This window comes from Corvus kubaryi, unplaced genomic scaffold, assembly GCF_017639235.1.
Source record: "Corvus kubaryi isolate FWS band 111438036 unplaced genomic scaffold, C.kubaryi_AGA036_p1.0 45376, whole genome shotgun sequence".
NCBI lineage: Eukaryota > Metazoa > Chordata > Aves > Passeriformes > Corvidae > Corvus > Corvus kubaryi.
Window position 1 is genome coordinate 12,381 of NW_024581287.1, and position 13,079 is coordinate 25,459.

The following is a 13,079-nucleotide window of genomic DNA, read 5'->3' on the forward strand; positions in this document are numbered from 1 at the left end:
GAAAAGGAAAAAAAAAAAGACAAAAAAAAAATGTATAAAAATTAAACAAGCTATGCTTCAACTCCAGCTCGCCTCCGCCCTTCCTTTGCAGCCCCCGGGGGAAACTGAGGCACAGCGTCCAACCGGGGAGAACACGAGTGTCCCAGCGGAGGAGGGGGGCACTGGGGAGAGCAGAGCCCAGCCAAGCACCCATCACCCCAGAGGAGGGACCCGCACCCATTACTGCTCTTGGGTCGGATGAGGAGGGTGACAGAGCTGGGACCCCGCAGGGCGCACCCCCAGCCTCAGGCGGGGCCGCGGGGTGGCAGGGACAGGATGGGGACAGGGACATGGGTGGGGGCAGCCGTGGTTCACGTGGGGGTTCAGAGCTGCTGCCGCTTCCTCTGCTTCCAGACCTTGGCCACGGGGTGTCACCATCTCGTGCGCGTGACGTCATCGCCTGGCTGCGTGACGTCACTGTCCTCACCCGTAGGTCAGCGCTGGCCGAAGCTGCGCTTCACCCCCGCGGTCCCCACGGTCCCTGTCCCCAAGCACTGCTCAGGACCTCCTCGGTGCTCCCCAGCCCCCTGTGTCCCCTCGGTGCCCACCCCTCGGTCCGGGGTTGTCGGGCAGCGATGTGGCTGGACATGGACACCGGCTCTCGCCCTGCCGAGGTCGCTGAGGTCTGGCAGCTTGGAACTTGCCATTGTCCCCTGCCCTAGTGGCACCCGGGGGTGCCGCACAGCCTCCTCCCCAGCACGGTGACACCAGACGCTTCACTCGGGGCAGGCTGGGGACCTTTACTAGGTACGTCTGGGGAGGGGGCTGTCCTCGTCCCCCCGCGGCCGGGACTCCCCGCCGGCCCAGGGTTGGGGGACACGGGGAGGCCCCGCTGCCGTCCCCCCCTCTCCGCTCCGGCGAGCGGGCGATCCGCGCCGGGTCTTGGTCACAGCCGGGGCGGCCGCAGGGCGGGAGGTGCCACGGTGGCCACGGCTGTCGCCGAAACCCGGCGCGGATCCCCGCCCCGCGGACGGGGTGAGGGTGCGGCGCCCGTCGGAGGTGCTGCGGAGCGGGCAGAGGGGGGGCCGGGGGGACTCAGAAGGACGTGGCCTTGCTCCGCTGCTTGTCGTCGCTCAGCTCATCCCAGTCCTCAGCCGCCGGGTTGACGTGGCCGGAGCGCCCCAGCCTGCGGCAGGGAGGGAACGTCGGTCAGCCGCGCACTGCACCGGCATCGCGGCCGTGCCAGGGGCACGAGGGCACCACGGCAAGGCCGCCTCCGGCCATGCCAAGGGCATACAGCCACCATGGCACCTCCAGAACGTGGCCACTCTCGAGGGAGTCCGAGCCCCGGTGCTGGGGGGGTCCCGGTGCCGCCCCGCAGCACCCGGGCTGTGGTACCTGTCAGTCGCCAGGGTCTCCGGGTAGTCGTTCTCCTTCCTGCGAGGGGAGAGAGAGGCTGAACGGTGCCCGGGGACGGCCCTGTCTCCAGCCCATGGCAACCTTCCACGCAGTTTTCCCCCAGCCAGCACCCCCCGGCCCCCAACCAATCCAACCTGCGCTTCCTGAGATTCCAGAGCCGGTTAACGAGCAGCATCACGAAGACGATGAAGAGGAAGACGACGACGGCCGTGAGGCCAATGAGCCACGGCTGCAGCACCTTGGGGCCCGTGTCTGCATGGGCAGGGGACAGGGAAGGGAAAAGGTGGGGATGGGGACAGCTTCAGGGGAGTTACATCCTTCAGGGGATGGGAACCCCCATGAGATGGGACATTGGCAGACACTCACTGTGCCCCCTTCCCACTGACCCTTGGGTACCAAGGAAGCCACCCCCAACACAGCTCACCCGTCCCCAGCACAGTGGCGAGCACTGGGGCAGCGGATGGGTGTCTCCAGATCTTTCTGCTCTGCCCCCAAAAGTTACTGTCAGAGCACTGGGACAGACTGGTCCCACTGGAAAGGTCTCCCAGGAGCTGATCCGATGCCTTGGGAGGGCCTGGCCACCTCCCCAGGCACAGCAGCACAGAGCATCACGGGGGCACCTACCAGCCTGTCCCTGGGCGGTGGCAGTGAGGACGAGCAGGACCAGGAGCGAGAGGGGCTGCAAAGGCCTCGGCATTTTTGAGTGGAGGGCTGGAGCACGGCTGGATCCTGCTCCTGAAAGTGAGCTCCTGTCCCCCACTGCTGTCGAGCCCTGCTCTCCACACCCAGGGCAACGGGCACCTTTATTGGCTCCAAGAGGACAAGTGGCACCAAGCACCATGGCAACGTGTCTCCTGTCACCCGTGGGAGGTGGTACCACTCCCCTGGCTCAGGCACCAGCACCCCACAGCACCCAGTGGCCACCACCTCAGGGACCGCAGTGGCAAAGGACAGGCATGTCCCTGTGCCCAGGACCGGGGACCACCCCCGGGATAGGTGGATGGATGGAGGGAGAGACAGACAGACAGGCGGGAGGGTGGAAAGACAGACAGGTGGGTGGTGGGGTGGGTGGATGGACAAACACGTGGGTGGGTGCACAGGTGGAAGGACAGATGGGTGATGGGGTGAAGTGCCCACCCTGCCTGGTTCCACCCAACCCTGCTGGTAGGGCTGGGGCAGATCCCATGGGGATGGGGCAGCACTGAGGGGTGGGCAATGCCAGGCCACCCCCAGCCCTCCCCTGGGCACAAGCCAGCTGGCCCCAGACAATCCCAGCTGGGACCCCATGACATCCTCAGGGCCCACGTACTGCCAAGAGTGAAATACTGATGGGGTTATCAGGGAGACCATGGCGGGGTGCCCACCCACCAGGGCACAAGGAAAACTGAGGCACAAGGTGGCCAGCAGCCCCCCAGGGAGGGACAGTGGGCTTTGGCAGGGCCACCCTGCCTGTGGCAAGTCCTCAATGGGCAAAGAATGAGACTGGGGACACAGGGATCCAGCCCCAGCCTGGGTTTAGGACAGGGGGTGCAGGACCATGCAACAGCCCCCATGCCCAGTGCCCTCACCCAGAGCCCAGGAGAGGCTTGTGAGTGCTTTGTCCCCCAAGAATGGTTTGGAGGTGCCACTGGGCATGGTCTGGCAGTGCCAAGGCACTGAGGAGGTGGTGGGGGCACAGCCAGCCTCAGTGTCCAGCTGTCCATCTGTCCCTACCCATGTGTCCACACTGACTTGGCCCATCCAGAGGTGTATCCATGTTTCCCTGTGCATGTGTGCACCCATGCCCACGCCCCCTGCCCACCATTGTCTGAGCCCCCACACCATGGGTTTGCACCCCCAAGCACCCACCTTTACACCCACGTGCCCATGGCCAGGGGTGGCATGGCTGTGCTAAGGGGTGCTGTTACCCCAGGCAGAGAGAGGTTGGGATGTCTCAGCCCTGCCACCCCTAGTGCTGTGCTGGGCCAAGGTGCAGGTGGCTTTATTGGGGTGACAGCTCAAGAGAAGCCCCAAGAGCAGCACTAGGGCTGGGCAGGGAGGGGAAGGCTGTGTGCCAGTGCTGGGCAGTGCCTACGGCCAGGGCCACACTGTGACCCAATGGCCAAGCAGGGCTGCAGGGGTGTCCCCTGGCCCTAGAAGAACCTCTTGGGGGAGTCGGCAAAGGAGACGGAGCTGCGTGGCACGAGCAGCCCCAGCGGGATGTCCGAGCCGGAGAGGATGCCGGTGCCTTTGTCCTCCACCTTCTGCTCCACCAGCACCTCGTCCTTCTCCAGCCACTCTGCCTCTGGCACGGTGCCCTCGGCCATCCCTGCCTTCTCTTCTGGCTTGGGCCCGAATGCCCAGTCTGCAGGGGCAGAGACGGAGCTGTCAGCAGCACCAGCCCTGCCACAGCACAGTCTCAGGTGGGGGGGATCCCCCCGGCCTCCCGCCCACCCCGAAGCCTGACCCTGCTGTGGGCAGCACTCACCGGCGAAGTCATGCACCAGGTCCTTGATGAGGTGCCCCACAATGGCATATGCCACCACCAGCACCAGCGCTGCCGCCATCATCAGGTACAGGACGTAGCGGGGCAGGCGGATGCTGTCCAGGGCAGGGGGCTTGTAGTCCACATACAGCACCCCGTCCTCCTCGGGGGGTGACTGCAGCAAGTGCCGTGGCCCCCATGCCCCCCCGGTGCCAGGGAGGGGGACACCCCCTGCCAGGGCCATGGCCAGCTATCCGTGCACCCCCACCCCGAGCCACCGAAGCCTCTGCCACGCAGGGGACTGCAGGGGAGGAAGTGGCATCAGGGTCCACGAGGCTCCTCGGTGCTGGCAGCTCACAGGGACAGTGGTGTCCCCATGGCTGGTGGCAGTGCCACTCACCCAGTGACAGAGCTGTGTTACTGAGAAGGAGCTTAGCGCCTGCTAATCCAGGCACAGCCCGGCTGCCTCAGCATGGGGGGTGACCAGTGGGCTCTGATGTGGGTCAGGGTCCCCAGATCCTGCCCCTCTGGCAGCACCACTGGTACCTCTGCCTCCCTGGGAGTGGGGAGTCACCTGCAGCTGGAGAACCCCCAGGGACAGGGATGGGGAGGGATGCTCAAGGTCTCTCCTCCCTCCCCTGGGCTGGGTTAAATCCCTCAGCAGACCCCAGATCCCTGGAGCAGATGGTTGAGATCCCAGAGGACACAGCACCCTTGGAGCCGGAGGCGATGGGCAGAGGGGATGGGGATGCAGGCTCGGCTGGGGGGCTCCCACGGGGCCCCCTTTGCTGTACAGTGGAGCAGCCCTTGACAAGAGGCTGTCGCCTTCCCAGAGCTTCACGATGGCTGCCACCCGTGTCACCCCAGCGCCCAGGATCACCTCCCCCATGCTTCCCCCAAAAGCAATTCCTCCCACACCAAGAGGGTGCAGGGTTTAGCCCAGACCAGCAGCAGCTTTGGAGAAACCCCAAACCCTCCCCAGCACAGGCTAGACTGGGAGGGGTGAAGGTGCTGGTGGGGTTCAGTGCCAAGTCAAGGCTCCAGGCTCAGCCCTGCTCCCTTCCAGCACCTCCCAGCTCTGCGGCACCAGGTCACCCCTGCCCAGATCCCAGCCTCAGAAATGCACTTTGTTCCAATTTTGTCTTAAAAGGTGTTGGGGGGAGCAGAGAGAAATGCTGGCACAGAATGACTGAGAAACAACCCTGTATGGTCTGGGTGAGTCACCCGTGGAAAGGTTGGAGAACAAGGGTGGGGGCAGCTGGGGTGATAAGTGGGGACAGACACCCTGGCAAACTCCAGGGTGCTGGAGCCCATGTGCCAAGAAGGGAACAGTGGAAGTGATAACATAGCCCGGGGGAAATCACCCATGGGGATGGATACGGACACAGGAACACCCCAAAAGTGCCAGTGGGTCCTGCCCATCACCCAGGGGCTACACAGGGTGAGGGAAGGGGGACAAGCAACCCATACCAGCTGCTGACTCCAAACAGTGTGAAAACATCAGGTGTTTGTCCCCAGTGCTGGGGAACTGCAGTCTGGAGCCCCTCACCCTCCACATCACACACAGGTGACCCTACCCACAGCGCTCGGGCACACGTCACTGACTCCCAGTGTGTACAAGTGACCAAAACTGGTCACATCTTGACTAAAAGCCCTTTCCATGGGGTCCTGAACTGGGTCAGACTGGGCCATGGCCAGGGCTGCCCCTCCCTCAGGTGTGTCCCTGAGCACCAGAGCCCTGGGGATGCTGAGCTGGCCTCAGGGACTAAGAGGATTGAGCCTGGGACTGACTCACAGGGAGGCCTCGGACAAGGGGAAAAGCCAGGTATGCCCAGGAGGATGCCAGGCCCTGCAGGGCAGTGGGACCTACCAGGGCACCTCAGACAGTTCATCTTCCTCCCCAGGGCTGGGGGTTTCACCTCATACCATCAGGGATGCCACTCCCTGCTCCTCCCAATGTGGCTGGACTCGATTTTAAAGGTCCTTCCCAACCTCAATGGTTCTATGATTTCATTTTGGCAGCCCCCAGGCTTCCACCAGGGCCTGACCCCGTGGCACTGGGTGCACTCCACACCTGGGTACAGGTAAATCACAGCTCGACTCACTCCACCTTCCCGTGCCAGTGCTTTATTCCCTGCCAAACCCCAAACCCCAGTGTCCAGGCTGGGCTGGCTGGGGGGTTTGGGTGCCAGCAGCAGCCTCAGCCCTCTTGGCCCTGGTTAAAAACGGGGGAAAGCCCAGGCAGGCTCTGCCTCACCCTGCCTGCCCTAATGGCAGCGCCCTTCCCTGCAGAAAAAACCCAGCCGTATCTTCCCAACTTTGCCATGAAACAATCCCCATCCTGGGGCAGAGGCTGCCACAGGCTCAGCTCCAGCCTGTCCCAACAGGAGAGGCCAAACCCACTGCGGGGGCGAGGAGGGCCCCGGCTCGGTACCAGCACCAAGAGCAATTTCGAAGCATCCTAACACCACAGCCCACAAGAGCGGGTGCCCAAAGCCCATCCTGGCCCCCAGCAAAGCTCAGGTGGGGAGAATGGAGCTGCCGACGTGGCAGCACCAACCCAGGGCAGGCCCAAGCCCCGCAGAGCTGCAGCAGGCTCTGACACGCCAAGCAGAGCCCACCTGGTCCAAGCCCCAAGCCAGGCTGCGGGCAGGCAGTGCTGATCCTGGCAGGGAAAAAGGGGCAGATCCAGGAAACAGTGGCTGGCGAGGAGTGGTGGAGAGGCAAGTAGCAGCTCAGCCTGGATTTGGAGGGAAAAGGTGGTTGTAATTGTGCCAGAGAGCATACCCAGTTCCTCCTCCAGCTCTGCGTGGCAAGGCACGGCTCCACGTTGACAGAGGTGGCCGTGAAAGCGCCATTGGCAGCAGGAGGGGGTGGGAGGCAGTACACCCACCTCAGTGCCCCCAGTCCAGGCTTAGGAGGAGGCCTGCAGCTTGCAGAGCCCGTCGGCGTACTGGAACTGGGCGCCGTTCTCATACTCATACATGTCCAGGGCCACCTGGCAGCTCTCACGCACCACGCGCTCCTCGTCGCTGGCGAAGGCGCGCAGGGCCTGCAGGCAGGAGGGCCGGGCGATGGAGCCCAGCGCCTCAGCGCACTCGTGCCGCACCATGGGGCTCTCGGCGCGGCTGCGCAGCGCGGCCGTCAGCTGAGGGACGCACGCCTCGTCCTGCAGCTGCCCCAGCACGTAGCCGATCTCGTGGCGGAACAGCGCGCTGCCACAGCGCAGCCCTGCGGGAGGGGCAACGGTGAGCTGGGACGCCCCAAAATGCACCAGGGTGCCCCAAAACGCACCAGGATGCCCCAAAGCGCACCAGGATGCCTGGATGGAGCCCCCCACCCGAAAGCTGGGGATGTAAAGGGTCACCGCCCCAGCCCTGTGTGTACAAAGGGGTGTCCCACCCTGTTCTTCCCTGATCCCACCCTGATTCCTGATCCCAGCCCTGCCCCAGTGCCTCCCTTGATGGCAGCACCCACCCTCCAGCAGAGCTGCCACCCCTCACCTGCCCCAGGTTCTGCCCCACCACACGATGTTCCAGGGGATGGCAGCATGGCCAGGGACTCCAGCCCTCCAGGACCAAGCAGCTGGAGCAGGAGCTGACAGATCCCATCTCATGGATCTCAACTGTCCCAGATGTCTGAGAGCCTCACCCACTGCCCTCAGGCTGGGGGTGGGTCCAAACGCTTCCTGGGCTGTGGTCTGCCCCTTTCCCACTCCGGGAACATTCCCCTCTCCAGAGCTATTGCCAAACACCAGCAGCCCCTGACTTTCCAGGCCAGGAGAGCAGGACCCCAACAATCCCGGGCCAGGTCTGACAATGGGTCAGACCAGCTGGTCCCAGACCACCATCACAACCGGTGCCCTCCCTCCCTCAGGGAAGGGGGTCTGGAGGGTGGCAAGGGGGCTCTGGAACACCAGAGACCACTCAGCACTCTGTAATGTGGCAGGCGACAGCAACCCTAGACACAAACATGTGAGAGCAGCTCTGGCAGTCCTGGATTTGGGAAGGGCTCATCCCAGATTAGCCTGGACAGACCCACAGCAACGACAGGCCCTCACCTTCTGCCAGTGCCAGCACAGCAGCCTGGCCCCCCACGTTCCGCAGGGCAAACATGGCCCGGTAGCGGTCAAACAGTTCCTGGGATTCATCCAGGAGGATCTCCCGGAGCTTGGCAACATCTGTCTCCTCAGCAGGGGGAGCAGGATCTACAGAGAGGTACGGCGTGGTGCTTGGCTTCTCCTTGTTGTTCTGCAGCCACTCCAGCCTCCTCACGGCCAGCTGACATGTCTCTGCCACCTGTGGGGACAGGGACACGGCCCTGGCTGCAGAACAGCACTGGCCAGCGCCAGGAGAACCCCAGCATGCAGCAGGATGTCACTGTGATGTCCCCACCCACCTGCCCAGGCAGGACCTGCCTCGTGCTCTGAGACCAGCAGTGCTGCATCCCAGAGGAAATGACCCCTCAGGAACCTCACCTCGACCACAGGATCCTGGGAATAGCGTTTCAGGATATCCAGCACGTCGGGGTTCCCGATAGCACCCAGGGCTTCACCTGAAGGATGTATCGGGATGTTATTGGGGTGTCTGTATGAGAAGAACCCTGCTGTGTCCTCTGGCAATGCCTTGCCTTGCTCTAAAGCACAGACACAGGCCTAACTGACTGATCCCAAATGGGGCAAACGTGGACACAGGCCGGACTGACTGATTCCAAACAGGACAAACGCAGCAGGAGAAGCCCGGCCAGCAGGAACAGCAGGACCTGGCCAACCTGTCCTGTCAGGTCTGGCCAAGGTGAGATGTTCTGTGACTCAGGGTTTGACACCCAAGCCGGATCAGGCCCCCATGAGCTGCTCTGTACAGTGGGGGAAGCACCTCCAAGCCCCACTTGCCAGCCAACCCCTTCCCCTGCCCCCAGAGCCGCAGGAGCTGCCACCATACCTGCCTCGTGCCTGACCATGGGCTCCTGGGCCGTGTCCTCCAGCACACTGATGAGCACCGGGATGGCTGCCTCGTCCTGCATCTGGCCCAGGCAAAAGGCCAGCTCGTGCTTCAGCAGCGCCGAGCCGTCCCCGAAGGCGCGGCCGATCCACTCCACGGCCGCGCGGCCGCCCAGGTTCCGCAGGGTGAAGAGGGCCCGGAACCGGGCGGGCAGGGGCTGCGCCGCGTCCAGCAGCGTGCGGCCAATGGCCTCCACCTCCTGCTCCGTCACCATGGCGCGGGCGGGTCTGGGCACTCTGGGGGCTCTGGGGGGCTCCTCGGTCACACTCCTGCGCCCGGGGAAGGAAGTCAAGGTGAGCCCTCAGCCGCCAGCGGGTCCCGTGGCTCGGGGCGGCGGGCAGGAAGGGCCGCGGCCCGGCCTGTGCCGGAGAACCGGACCCCGGGGCCGACCCCACAGCGCGTGTCCGGACTCGGTTTCACCCGATACCCGGGAGGAACGTGGACCCCCTGCCGCAACCGCGCCAGACGGAGCCGCCGGGCCAGTGGAGCCGGGGCCCGAGTGGAGCTGCCCGGGTCGGGGGATACCGGGGGGGTTCGGGGAGGGCCCGGCGGTGCCGGCGCTGCACTCACCGCACGCCGCCATCTTGCTGCTGCGCCACGTGACCGCCCGGCGGCGGCGCCTGCGCAATACGCACGGGTGGAGCCGCCCACGAGGGGGCGCTGCCTCCTCTCCAGCTGAGGGCGCTGCTGTTCCCGCCCGCAGCTCGCCATGGCCGGGGCCGGGGCCGGTTCGGCTCCAGCCGCGCCCAGTCAGGGATCGGAGGGACCGGCGGGAAGAGCCGAGCAGGGGCATAAGGACCCAGGAACTGAGCCACAGACCCCTCCGGAGAGGGGCTGGGGGTGCCAGGCATGACAAACCCCTCCAGAGAGGGGCTGGGGTATTCCAAGGAGAGCAGAATTCCTCCGGAGAGGGGCTGGGGATGCCAGGCAGGGCAAACCCCACCCTGAGAGGAACCTGGGGTGTGAGACTGGGCAAAATCCCTCAGGAGAGGAGGCAGGGGTGCCAGGCTGGGCAAACCTCTCTGGAGAAGGGCCAGGTATGCCAGGCTGAGCAAAATCCCTCTGGAGAGGGGCTGGGGGGTGCCAGGCTGGGCAAATCTCCAGGGCAGCACATCCCTGAGTTTGTGGGTGCAGTTTAATTCCAGGCTGGTGTCAGCCCTTGCAAGTCATTGCTCCGCCTCTTCCTTCCCTTTTCTTCCCGTGTGTGTTTACACAGCAAGTTGCAAACCTTCAAAGGAGTTTTGCCTTATTTCAAGGCTCCTGCTGATTTTGGCCTAATGTAAAGGCCTTAGGACAGAGGAAAGGGAGATCCCAGCAGCCTCCCCCTCCCAGCCCTAATCCCCACTGTACTCCCACAGCACATAACACACCACCAAACCATTTAGATCCTGGGAGAGAGAATGGGCACAAAATACATTCCACTGCCTGAAACCTCCACAGCAAACTCAGCCCGAGCGCGACACAGCTGCCCCTCCCAGCCCTGGGCCCGCCTGGTACAGCTTTGCCAGAGTCCACGGTGAGTCTGCAAGCAGAGATGCACAGGGATGTGCAGGGCGGTTGCTCCCCGGGCCCGTCAGCCCTCCCCGCAGCTCTCAAAGTACTGGCACATCAGCTCACGCACTTGCTCGGCACGGTTGTCCTCCATGGCGGCCGGCGCCGGCTGGCAGGGCTTGGGCAGCTCAGTGGGCTCAGTGCCCTCCAGCCACTCTTCGTTGAAGGGGTTGTCGTGGGCCTCGCAGACGTTGTGCAGGATGCAGCAGGCAAGGACGAGGGTGGGCAGCAGCTCCAGGCTGCAGTCATCGCACTTAAGGAGGATCTGCCAGCGTGCCTTGAGGCGCAGGAAGGCATTCTCGATCACACTGTGGGCCCGCTTCAGGCGGTAGTTGAACTGCAGCTGGCGCTGGGTGAGGTTCTCATCCTCCTGGTAGGGCTTGAGGATCCAGTCTTGCAGTGGGTATGTGGCATCACCCAGCAGCACGTACTTCTGTGCCTTCCCCATGAAGTGCTTGGGAGGGTTGGGGCACAGCCGGCCCTCCTTGGCCAGCACCCACAGGCTGGAGCTCTCCAGGACCGCGCTGTTCTCCATGCTGCCTGGAAAGGCGGTGGAGACGTCCCAGAACTGCCCCAGCCCGTCCACGGTGGCCTGCGTGAGGATGGAGTGCCAGCCCTGGCCATTGCAGTAGTCGGCGGTGAGGCGCAGGGGTGGGTGGATGGGGATGTGCAGGCTGTCCAGCGCCCCGATGCAGTGCGGGAAGCCCCAGCGCGTGCAGAAGATGCGCACCATGTTCTCCAGCTCCTTCTCGTCGGGCAGCCGGAGGTAAAGCGGCTTCAGCAGCAAGACCACAGCGTAGCTCACCTCCCGGACACAGCTCTGCACCGTGGAGGGCCCCACACCGAAGAGCGGGCTCAGAGTCTGGTACTCCACATTGGTGGCCAAGTGCCACAGGGCCACAGCCACCCTCTTCTCCAGGGGCAGGGTGGGGTGGAAGTGGGCACTGTGCGGAGCCAGCCCAGGCCGCAGCTGGTTGCAGATGTAGAAGAAAGTCTCCTTGGACATCCGAAACTTCTCCAGCCAGTCCTGGGGCCCAAACTCCTTCAGGACCACCCGCTCCCACCAGTCCGTGCTCCTGAGGCTGGGCCAGGCACGGGGGTAGAAGCAGCAGCTGGTTCTCCTCCGGTGAGCGATGAGGAGCTGTAGTGCAGGGGGCAGACAAGAGCGGTGTGAGACAGCGCTTCCCTGCACTTCACCTGGACCCCCCTCTGAAGATCACCCAGCTCAAGAGATCTGCTCAAGGCAGGAGGATGCCCAGTGCCAGGTGGCCAGTGGTCCCAACTGGTCTAATACTGGTCAAATCTTCCTGTTCCTGAGAAACCTCACTGCAAACCCACCAGGCAGTAGGTGTGACTCCAGATAAGATGGCCAGGTGTTGCAGACGGAGTTTTCTGGAAAAGCCCCTTTTTGGGGTGGCCACTCCCTCTGGGGGTTTATATTTTAATGAGCATTACTGGATTTCCTGCTGCCAAGGGAACTGTGGGCTAAGTCCTGATCTGGAACGGGGAGAGAGCATCCCTTGAAGGTGGGAATCATGATTTGGAAGGGGAAGCTCCTGGCCTCTCCACAGGAATTGGTTTTCTGTTATTAAATTTAAAAATGCAACTTTAAACTAAAAAGAGGCTTTTGTCACTTTCTTCAGCCACTGCCCAGGCCAGCAGGTTCCCCGTGTTCCACTCCAGCTTGTCCTTGCTGCCACGTATCCCTTGTATCCTCAGGCCTTTCATATCCCCATTGCATCCCCCACCCCCTCCTTCACATCCCCACGTCCTCTGCATCCGCCATCCTTTGTGTCCAGGATCAAATCCTGTGTCCTTCAAGCCCCATCCTTTGTGTCCCTGTCTTTGTGTCCCACAGAACCCCCACGTTCCCCATCCTTTGTGATCTCTGTGTCCATGTGTCCTTCCAGTCCCACGTCCCATGTCTTGGGTCTCACATATCCCCCACCCTTTATGTCCCCCTTGTGGCTTCCCCGTGCTCCCCATCCTTCCCACCACTGTACTTTGCATCCTGAACCCCCCCCACTGTCCGTTTTTTGTGTTCCTGTCACCTGTGTACCCGTGCCCCAAACCCCTCCTGCCCCTGTGTTCCGTGTCTCACGTCCCCCATCCTGTGTCCCGGTGATCTGTGTCCCCGTATCCCCCCATCCTCCATGGCGCCGTGACCTCCGCGCGTCTCCCGTATCCCCCATCCTTTGTGTCCCCGTGACTTCAGCGCATCCCCCGTGACCCCCCCCCCATCCTTTGTGTCCCCGCGATCTCCACGTGTACCCCGCACCCTCCGTCCCCCGTGATCCCGTCCCCGCGTGCCGTGTCCCCACGTCCCGTCCAGGTCCCCCCCCATCGTGGCCCCGCCCCGGTCACCGTCATGAGCCGCTTCTGCCGCTGGCTGTAGTAGTGCCGGAGCCAGGCGCGCCGCTGCGGCCCGTCCCAGCCCCCGGCGCCGCTCCCGCTCCTGGCGCCGCTCCCGTTCCCGCTGCCGTTCCCGGCCATGGCCCCGGCGCGCCGCCGCCGCCGCCGCGCCAGCGCGCACAGGAGCACCAGCAGCCGCTCCCGCATTTTCAAATCGGGAGCCGGGGCCGCCCTGGAAGTGATCGGTGGCGGGGTCACGGTGGCACCGGGGGGCGGGACGGGGCGGCACCGCTCCGCTCCGCTCCGCACGGCAC

General features: G+C 64.0%; 3 protein-coding genes across 4 annotated transcripts; all 3 read right to left on the bottom strand.

Moving 5' to 3' along the window:
• Positions 1-759: 759 nt before the first annotated feature.
• On the bottom strand, positions 760-3,267 carry LOC121672243 (small integral membrane protein 24-like). Its single transcript, XM_042044832.1, has 4 exons — positions 2,023-3,267; positions 1,533-1,650; positions 1,378-1,416; positions 760-1,165 (listed from the first exon to the last, which is right to left on the bottom strand). Exons 1-4 carry the CDS (start codon positions 2,237-2,239, stop codon positions 1,075-1,077), a joined length of 465 nt encoding a protein of 154 aa, XP_041900766.1. The 5' UTR covers positions 2,240-3,267; the 3' UTR covers positions 760-1,074.
• Positions 3,268-5,973: 2,706 nt separating this feature from the next.
• Positions 5,974-9,534, bottom strand: LOC121672242 (deoxyhypusine hydroxylase-like). 2 transcript variants are annotated; one of them, XM_042044830.1, is made up of 6 exons: positions 9,433-9,534; positions 8,803-9,131; positions 8,340-8,416; positions 7,923-8,160; positions 6,756-7,093; positions 5,974-6,602 (listed from the first exon to the last, which is right to left on the bottom strand). In XM_042044830.1, the coding sequence occupies exons 2-5, from the start codon at positions 9,074-9,076 to the stop codon at positions 6,777-6,779; spliced, it is 906 nt and encodes a 301-aa protein (XP_041900764.1). In that variant the 5' UTR covers positions 9,077-9,131; positions 9,433-9,534; the 3' UTR covers positions 5,974-6,602; positions 6,756-6,776. The 2 variants fall into 2 exon arrangements, with proteins under 2 accessions (XP_041900764.1, XP_041900763.1); XM_042044829.1 differs by having other exon boundaries at positions 5,974-7,093.
• A 714-nt stretch (positions 9,535-10,248) lies between these two features.
• LOC121672241 (protein ANTAGONIST OF LIKE HETEROCHROMATIN PROTEIN 1-like) lies at positions 10,249-13,007 on the bottom strand. Its single transcript, XM_042044828.1, has 2 exons — positions 12,778-13,007; positions 10,249-11,554 (listed from the first exon to the last, which is right to left on the bottom strand). Exons 1-2 carry the CDS (start codon positions 12,970-12,972, stop codon positions 10,436-10,438), a joined length of 1,314 nt encoding a protein of 437 aa, XP_041900762.1. The 5' UTR covers positions 12,973-13,007; the 3' UTR covers positions 10,249-10,435.
• Between the last annotated feature and the right edge of the window lie 72 nt (positions 13,008-13,079).

What these genes read in the sequence shown, in the direction of transcription:
- LOC121672243 (XM_042044832.1), bottom strand. Translation starts at nt 2,239, where the DNA reads ATGGTGCTTGGTGCCACTTGTCCTCTTGGAGCCAATAAAGGTGCCCGT. An exon ending in CACCGCCCAGGGACAGGCTG is followed by an intron (nt 1,651 to 2,022) that starts GTAGGTGCCCCC and finishes CTGCCCATGCAG; the next exon opens with ACACGGGCCCCAAGGTGCTG. An exon ending in TGGAATCTCAGGAAGCGCAG is followed by an intron (nt 1,417 to 1,532) that starts GTTGGATTGGTT and finishes CTCCCCTCGCAG; the next exon opens with GAAGGAGAACGACTACCCGG.
- LOC121672242 (XM_042044830.1), bottom strand. Translation starts at nt 9,076, where the DNA reads ATGGTGACGGAGCAGGAGGTGGAGGCCATTGGCCGCACGCTGCTGGAC. An exon ending in CATGGTCAGGCACGAGGCAG is followed by an intron (nt 8,417 to 8,802) that starts GTATGGTGGCAG and finishes TACATCCTTCAG; the next exon opens with GTGAAGCCCTGGGTGCTATC. An exon ending in CCCAGGATCCTGTGGTCGAG is followed by an intron (nt 8,161 to 8,339) that starts GTGAGGTTCCTG and finishes CTGTCCCCACAG; the next exon opens with GTGGCAGAGACATGTCAGCT.
- LOC121672241 (XM_042044828.1), bottom strand. Translation starts at nt 12,972, where the DNA reads ATGCGGGAGCGGCTGCTGGTGCTCCTGTGCGCGCTGGCGCGGCGGCGG. An exon ending in GGCAGAAGCGGCTCATGACG is followed by an intron (nt 11,555 to 12,777) that starts GTGACCGGGGCG and finishes CCTGCACTACAG; the next exon opens with CTCCTCATCGCTCACCGGAG.